Source organism: Bactrocera tryoni, chromosome 5, assembly GCF_016617805.1.
Source record: "Bactrocera tryoni isolate S06 chromosome 5, CSIRO_BtryS06_freeze2, whole genome shotgun sequence".
Lineage (NCBI taxonomy): Eukaryota > Metazoa > Arthropoda > Insecta > Diptera > Tephritidae > Bactrocera > Bactrocera tryoni.
This window is the reverse complement of record NC_052503.1, coordinates 73,683,174-73,691,819: the sequence shown is the minus strand read 5'-3', so window position 1 is coordinate 73,691,819 and position 8,646 is coordinate 73,683,174. Positions and strand designations below refer to the sequence as shown.

Sequence of the window (8,646 nt, the reverse complement as noted above, 5' to 3'; positions counted from 1 at the left end):
ATGCCAGAACATTATTAGCTTGTCTACGGTTACGTAGAGACAAACATGATCTTTAATGAGAGTCCCGACCTTTCCTCTATAGCTCCTCTACATCGATATAAGGCATTTGTTGGATTTCCTTCTCTACCCGTACTACCATAGTAAAACAGATTTTTCGATAAAATTAAAAAATTTCTTCCCAGCGATCATGTTTTTGACATCTGCGAACTGGAAATAGACGTTGGTGGGTGGCCAAATCAGGGGAATACGTTGAATGCATTTGATGTAGTGCCACGATATTCGGTTAATTGATCGCCTGTGTCCGGATCGTAAGCATAGATCCAATACTCATCGTCAGTAACAATACGTTTCGTGACATCCTGGTAGTTGGAAAGTAAAAAAATACACGTTAACGCGATGCTGTTTTTACGAAAAAATTTAGTGATTTAGGAAGCAATCGTTCAATAAATTTTCTTAGACCCAAATGATCTTTCAAAATGATTTTCAATGATCTTTATGTTATTCCAACGATACCAGTAAGATACCTGACGGTTAATCGTTGATACTCAAGCATTAATTCCTTTATTTTATTGACTTGTTGATCATCAGTTGATGTTGATGGCCGCTCTGGACGTGATTCGTCGTCAATGCGTTCTCGACCTTCTTTAAATAATTTTTACTAGACAAACGCAATTGCTTGCGAAAAATAATCATATCCGAAGTCCTTTGCCAACATTCTAAACGATTTGGCACCAGAAATTTGATTGCGCACCCATAATTTAATGGAATTTCTTTGTTGAATAATCTCAGTTATGGTAAAAATCTCCGAATGGACCTCATGTACTTCAAAAAGACAAACGTTTACTAAACACTAATGATTATTTTGTTGTGACATTTGGCACAGGTCTCACTGTCAGTCGTAACAACCTAGACACAAGTGATTGCGACGAATGGATTTTTTCGCGAAATTTTAATTAAAAAGTCTTACTATTTTTGGCCCACTGTAGTATGATTTTACAATTGAAGAAATATAATTTTCTATAACTGATAAATATTTAATTTTTTTTTTCTAATTTACAAAACTGAACTCATGTCATTTTTGCCATAAAAAAGTTTTAGGTTTTAAGTTTAAAAAAAATGTGTAAAAAAATTAATTTTAGAATTTCGGTGATCGAAGAATAAACCATGCATAAGTGTATATATTTAGCTATGTTGGTTAGGTGAATGTCTCATGACGCACTTAGTTAAGTTTCCATACCATAATATTTCAGCATACAAACCATAAAGTCTATTGCTCCAAGAAAAAATTAAAAAAAATACATAAAATTTTATTATTTTCACATTTCTTTTCATTTTTATATTATTTTTTATTTTCTTATTTTTTTTTCAAATCAAGATAAGTACAATTTTTACTACAGTTTTTAATTTATGCAGCCGAAGAAAGGTTTTTTCCTGACTTGCATGCTTATTTATTGCACAATGTGCTCACACGCTAAATTTATGCTTATCCGCTTAAAAATACATACATACAGACACACAAGCATACATATGCTGCATATATGTAGTTAGACAGCGCTTAAGGAAGTCAAAGGTACTTAAGTAGTTTAGCAAATAAGTTATGAGGATATAATTCATTAAAATTTATATGTTCGCGTTGATTGAGCGATTGATTGATGGCTGTGCGGGTGTGCATGCATACATATACATATTGATGAAGATATGTGTGGGGGTGTGTGGGTGCAAAATGAGCTGCTTAAAGATAGAGCTAGGTGCATGCGAATGCAGCTACTTAAGCTAGGCATATATGTATATACATACATATATGTATATATGAGTATAGATATGTATATGTATAGATAAGTGTGTGTATATGTGCGTATATATGTGTTTATATATATACATTTATACTAAAAAGCTGCGCTTTGGCAGCTGCCTCATTATTGCAATATTTTCTACAAACATACACGCGCATACATATTAACTATTACAAAACTGCGCTTGTCTTTTGCTTATTTGCGCCGTCGCTGCACGCTGTGACGCCGCCGGATTGCTTGCCTTAACTGTTATCGTTGTTGTTATTCACACTTGTAAGCGCGCCTTACTTTTGTTCCTTATTGCCTGCGTTTTTGTTGCTGTTATTGTTTTTGTTATTATTTCAGTGGCTCTTGTTATTGCTCCAGCGTTTGCTGCTACTTTTTTCATAATGTATTGTTGCCGCCACACAGCCAAAGGGGAACAAACTCCAATAGCGAGCGCTAAGCATATGAAAGTGCATACACATACACACACACACACACATACCTACATGTAGAGATATGACTATATATGAGTCGTGCATATACGCTTGTAGCGTTGGTGACTCACTAGCAGCTAAGCGCGGTTGCGGCATGCCACCAGAAAGGCATGCGGCCGCAGCCAACACGCCAGCGCTGTCACGCTTACCAATGTTGCCATATTCAGACGAAATTTTAGCTTTGCTCACTTAGCCAATTGTTGCATTACCATTTGGTTGCTGTGCGACTTTTGCCACTTTTTGTTGCACAATAGCGCATTTTTGCCTTTTGGTGAAAAATTATTTACTTTTTGTTGTTGTTCGGTTAGTTAGTTGCATGGCCAATAATTACGTGCAGGCAGTGCAAGGCTATTGTTGCTGTCGATTGTTGTTGTGGTGCTGGTATGGCACATGTTATGCGCGCTTTTGTGCTGCGAAGCGCAGTGGTGGCGCGTAAAGGGAGATGAGGCGACGCAGGTAGGATTTTATAAAGAAAAAGTTGTTGTTTCAGTCTATTGGGTTTACTTGGCATCCGCACGTTAGAATCAAGCAAGTTGATGAATTAGTAATGCCATTTGTTGAGGGGGTAACAAAACCCCTTCACCACTTTTACTATATTAAGCAACTTTAGCGCGAACCCTCACCAATTTGTTCACACTTGTATGCGCATTGTGCATTTCCAGCGCGTCGAATCAGTTTACCATCGCTTCGCTTTTCTGCCCCGCTCCTTCCACAGCGCACCGCGCACTCTCTTCATTGACATTCCTCTCGCGTCTTATCACCGCCTGTGCCGTTATGTGTTGTGTTTACAGATTTGTTCCGCCGTCAACTGCACCATAGCATGCCTTCCTCATTCCAGCGCGTGCTTGCGCGCCCGATCCTATGACGCTTTGCTTGCAATTTACGTTGGCAACACAACCGCCTGCAGCTTCCACTCACAATCACCACCGCCGCCGCCAACACCACCAATACTGCCGCGCTCAATTACATGCTCTTTAACCACTTGCTCGTGCAACTGCTGCTTCTCCAGATCCTCGTGCGCTGTTGACAACAGCTGCTGCTGCTGCAAATTGCTGACACTACCGCTGGCTGCCACCAGCAACATGCGTCCGCTGCGCGCGTCATGCGGCGCCAGTCTATGCTGCGACGATGTCAGCTGATGTTGGTGATGATGATGTGTATGCGCCAGCTGCTTCACCTGCTGTTTACCACCCAACTTGTACTGATGCTTCTTATGCTTATGTGTTGATGCCGCATCTGCGAAGCCCTGCCGCAGCATGCGCCCCACATACACCGCCGTCAATATGGCGTACATAGCACCGAGCAGCGCGCCGGCCAACACATCAGACCAGTGATGCCAATAGTCACGCACGCGACTTAGCGCTATATAACAGGCGACCAGCAACAACAGGAACTGTAGTATATGACGTAACACGCGTGTAGTGCCGCGTCCGCGCCACACCGCATGCAAGTAGAAGCACAGCAGCAGCATGGCGTAAAATGAGAGCGATGAGTGCGCGCTCGGAAAGGATACGTGCAGTTCGCGCAACTGTCGCGCGCTCAAATTGCGATTCGCGCAGTAGTAATGCTCCACATAGATGCCGCCGCCGACCAGCTGCTGATAGGCGCTCTCGCAGGAGCTGCCATCCGGCAGGCGCGGTTGACACGCGGTGTAGAAGTGCGGACGCAGGCGCCCCACCACATTCTTCGCCAGCTCCGTGGTCAGATAGGTGGCGATGAAACCGAAACTAAAGATAGATAAGCTGCGCGCCAAATTCGTTACGTATTTGCGCAGTCGAAAGCACTTACAGATGCGCATTATCTCCACAACGCTGATGAAGAGCATGGGCAGCAGCAGTGTGTAGATCAGTAACATCGGTATGGTGATCGTGCACTTGCGGTACGGATAGCGCAGCGTGAGATCCGAGCAGAAGAAGCCGCGTTGGAAGGCGCGCATGTTGAACTCGGTTTGTTAGCTGAATGTACGAAGCGTTGAGGAAAGCGTTTCAATTTCGATTTGTTATATGTAACTTCGGAAATTGTTTACAGTTATACTCAGCTGCTGCACATAGCCTTACGTAGACAGCTGACTGCGTTGATTTACGAAGCGATTTGCAATTTTTATTTGTGTTTATGTTTTGTTTTTTGTGTTTTTTTTGTTTGGTTTTTTCTTCCGGCTCTGAAGTCTATCTGCGTGGTGCGACTTTGCTATCACCTTTTGCCTTATTTGTGTGCGTTGAATTGGCAGTTTTTTCAGCGACTTTGCATTCGCTTGACAGATCTTAGCTGCAGATTAGCGACTTGTGTTGTATTGTTTTTTTTTGCTGACTTGTTTAGAATTGAAAAGTATTTCTGTGCACACGTGTATATATACTTTGTTTATTTTAGTTCGGCACTTAATGATTATATAACCTAAGCTCATTCGATTGTTCACTTTTTCTGAACTTTGTCACACAGTTCATAATATTTTTCTTTGAAAATTGTAAGCGCTTATTAATTATATTTCTTACGTCTTGTTAGAGTTCATTTGGAATGTTTTTGTTTTGTATTTGCGTTTTTTGTCAATTTCTGCAATCGCACATGTAAATTTACAATTAATTTATAAGAAATTATGCAATTTACTAGTTATACGAATTAATACTTTTTATTCAAGCTAGCGTTTTAATTTTTATACTGTTGTGGTCGTGGGCCTTTGGGTTATCATTAATGTAAATTTCTATTTTATGTAGAATTTTTTCGCAAAAGCATTAAAGTTTATTATGAGTTTGTAAGAAAATAATAATTTTTTTAATAAATACAAATATTTTCAGAATTTATTAAAAAAATTAAAAAAAAAAATTAATTTAATAAAAAGACATAATTTTAAGAAAATATTGTAAGTTACAGTCTCTAATTAATTCAAAATATTTTTTAAATTTATTTAATTAAAAAAATGTCGGTTCAAACTAAAGTATTTGATTTCCTGAAATATTTTTTTGCCTGTAATATAATTTACTTTATAAAAATAAAAAAAGTTAATTAAACTATTCTTTATTTAAATTTTTACTTTTTTAAATTCAATAAATATAAATTTCTAAAATCATTGCAAATAAAAAATATTTTATTAATTTTAATTAAAAAATAACTTTTATAATTATTTAAATTTTTGATTTTTTTTAACTTTTAACTTTTTTTTAAAAATATTTTTTTAATGAAACTAAAAAATATTTTTATTTAAAAAATTAATTAATTTAAAAAAAAATTAATTAAAATTGAAAAAAAACATATATTCTACAATTTTTTTTTGTTAAAAAATTAATTAATTTAATTTAAAATAATTTCATAACTACAAGTAGTTCTTTTACGCATTTCATAAAAAAAAAATATGAAAAGCAATTTTTTCCATCAAATTTAAAATTTTTAAATTAAATGACTTTAATAAAATTTAAAATAATATAGTCAGTTTTACTATTTTTTTACTAAAAAGTTTACCTCTTTTAATTAAAAAAATGAAATATTTAAAAAAAAAATTGATAAAAAAGGGATAGTTATTTAAATAATTAAATTTAAAAATTTACATTTTTTTAATTAAATAGAAGTATTTTCAAACACTTAAAAAATTAATTAATTAATTCACTTTGATATAATTTTTTTACTAAAAAGTTTACTTCTTTTAATTCAATAAATATACATTTTTAAAAATTTTGTTGTTAAATTAAAATTATTTAATTAATTACATTAAAAAATTTATATTTTTTTAATTGAATTGAAATACTTTTTAAAATTATTATTGAAAAAAATAACTAAATTAATTCGAAATAATCTTTACTTTATGTAATTTTTGTATGTATTTAAAAGATTACAAATAGTAATTAGTCAGTAATTAAAATTTAGTTCGTTTAATTAATTATTTTAATTTTCTTATTTTTAATTAAATAAAAATGTTTTCTAAATTTTTTTTGCAAAATTTAAAGAAGAGTTAGTTAATTTAGTTTAAATCATCTTACTTAAGAGCATTTAATTTAACTTATTTAATTAACGTCATTTTTGAAATCGCTCCTGGTGTGATAAATTATTTAAATAAACTAATTTTTTTTTAATGATTTATAATCAAATTTATTTCATTGAAGAGTTCCAAAAAAATTAAATTAAATTTAATTTTATAAATTATAATAATTAAATAAATTTTTATTTATTTTGGTAGTAAATGTTATTTCTTAGTAATTAATTTAATTATTTTATATTCAAATTTCATATTCAAAAATAAATTTGTATTAATTTTTTTTTGAATTTAAGTTTAAGGACTTTTTTAATTTATAAGTCTTTTTAATAAAAATTTCATATTTAGAAATATGTTTTAATATCTGTTTTTTGAATTTCAATAAATTTTTTTATGATTTTTTTAACTTATATAAAAATTTTTATAAATTATTATTTTTTTTTTTAACTTATAAGCATTTTAATAATTTATAGTATAAATATTTCAAAGGTATTAATATTTTAGTATTATTAATTCATTTTAAATTTATAAATATTGTTTATTAAAATTTTTGTAATAAACTTTCTTAAAAGTTTATATATTTTATACATACAAATTAAAAAAAAAATATTTTGCTATAAATTATTTTTCTTCCAAAAAAAAAAAACAACAACACAAAATAATATTTTTTTATTTATACGACGACTGAACATATATTTAGTTTAATTTGAATATATTATTTTTTGTGTCTGTTATTTTCTTATTTCTAAACTTTTGCACTTTTAATATCAGACCCAAGCCCAACTTGTATTATATGTATTTCTCTTAAAGACAGTTTTATTGCTAATTTTTGTCCTTTCTTTAATAGCATTTTGTTGTTATTTTTATTATTATTTTGTTTGCAATTCCCTCTACGATATTTCACCACACATTTCCCACCATTATCCGTACAGTGCACTTCCTTAACAATAATACTGCTTATTGTAGATTTTTTTCACCGGCGCGCGCTAAAAGCAAAGTTCGTTTGTACGTCCGTACGCCTTACAACGTTCTTTTTATTTTAAATTTTCAAAGTTTTTTCGCACGCCAAATGATCATCGCACTCGCGTGCTCACGCTCAGCAACTGACTGCTGATTGTCAAAGCATTTTACTAGCGATCTAGCCGTGGACTAGTAACTGACACAGCAGGCAGCCGCGCGCCGCGGCATATCAGCGCCGTGACGACGCGCGCTCGCGGCTACTACGTCACAGTAGCTGACAGCGCCGCGACTAACCACATGTAAGACGACGCCGCCACCGCCATTGACGCTGCGGTCGTTGCACACACCTAACACAATCGCGACACGGTAACAAAGCGCACACTGTTTGGTGTAAAATAGAATTGTGTTTTTATAAAAACAAAAGCAGCAACAAATCAAACACTTTGTAAGTATCGAACACTTAACGGCGCTGTAGTCGTTTGTTCTTCTTCTTTTTCAAACAATCACTTCACTTTTCTTTGACACTTCTGCTTTGTTTGTATAATTTTTTTTTGCGTGGCGCACAGCTTGCGCACTCACATTAATGTTATTAAGTTTCCAATCGCTGGCTGCTATGTATGGAATAATTCTTATCAAGCACAGCGCGCGCTGCAATCGAAGCTGACGCAGGCGACGACTGCAAAAGCGACGTCTATTGCGCTGCGCTGCCGCCATGTCGACGCTTACTAAAGCGCTTGAAGATGTTGCTGATGGCTGGCGCTTCTGCACGACTTTCAAATAAATGTTTCGAATGTGTGCATACATATGCTCGTACATATGTACATATGTAACTGTGGGTATGTTTTTTATTGATATTCATGTGCGTTTGTTTGTTGCGCTTAGATAACGTAAATTGCGCTCATATTTAAGCATTTGCGCTCGCACGCGCAGCTAGTGACGCGCACCACACGTTCGATAAGTCGTGAGAACTGCGTTGCGTTAATAAGTGGGTGGGCCACAAGCGCACCTTTTTCCTGCTTAATCAGTACGAGGAAGTTGTAAATGTCTGCGCTTATATATAGTTGACAGTCTGACTGAGAGCCGGAAAGAAAGTCAAGTTCAGTTTAGGTGAAATTTCTCAAACTTCTTCATCTTTATTGGCGTAAGCACCACTTACGCGGTTATAGCAGAGACCTTTCAAAATACTTCTTAGCATATTTTTAAATTTTTTCTTTCATTTCGATACTTTATTTGTAATTTTCAACCAGTTTATAGTAAAAATAAGATATAACTATAAAGATGTATGGCATTTAAATCAAGGTTTTTTATGTGTGATCTTGGAATGTCTATGGTTTGTGTCTATAAAAAACTATGATCGGTTTCCGACTTCAAAACGAGTTATGCAAAGCCTGTATTCATAATTCTTTGATCATATCCTTGTGATATCCAGGATTTGTATAAATGTATGTATCAAAAA

At 34.1% G+C, this 8,646-nt stretch overlaps 1 protein-coding gene across 2 annotated transcripts; it reads right to left on the bottom strand.

Moving 5' to 3' along the window:
* Positions 1 to 1,348: 1,348 nt before the first annotated feature.
* On the bottom strand, positions 1,349 to 7,324 carry LOC120776445 (putative phosphatidate phosphatase). 2 transcript variants are annotated; one of them, XM_040107102.1, is made up of 2 exons: positions 7,149 to 7,324; positions 1,349 to 4,819 (listed from the first exon to the last, which is right to left on the bottom strand). In XM_040107102.1, the coding sequence occupies exon 2, from the start codon at positions 4,206 to 4,208 to the stop codon at positions 3,153 to 3,155; it is 1,056 nt and encodes a 351-aa protein (XP_039963036.1). In that variant the 5' UTR covers positions 4,209 to 4,819; positions 7,149 to 7,324; the 3' UTR covers positions 1,349 to 3,152. The 2 variants fall into 2 exon arrangements, with proteins under 2 accessions (XP_039963036.1, XP_039963037.1); XM_040107103.1 differs by having other exon boundaries at positions 7,161 to 7,324.
* Positions 7,325 to 8,646: the final 1,322 nt, after the last annotated feature.

What these genes read in the sequence shown, in the direction of transcription:
- LOC120776445 (XM_040107102.1), bottom strand. Translation starts at nt 4,208, where the DNA reads ATGCGCGCCTTCCAACGCGGCTTCTTCTGCTCGGATCTCACGCTGCGC.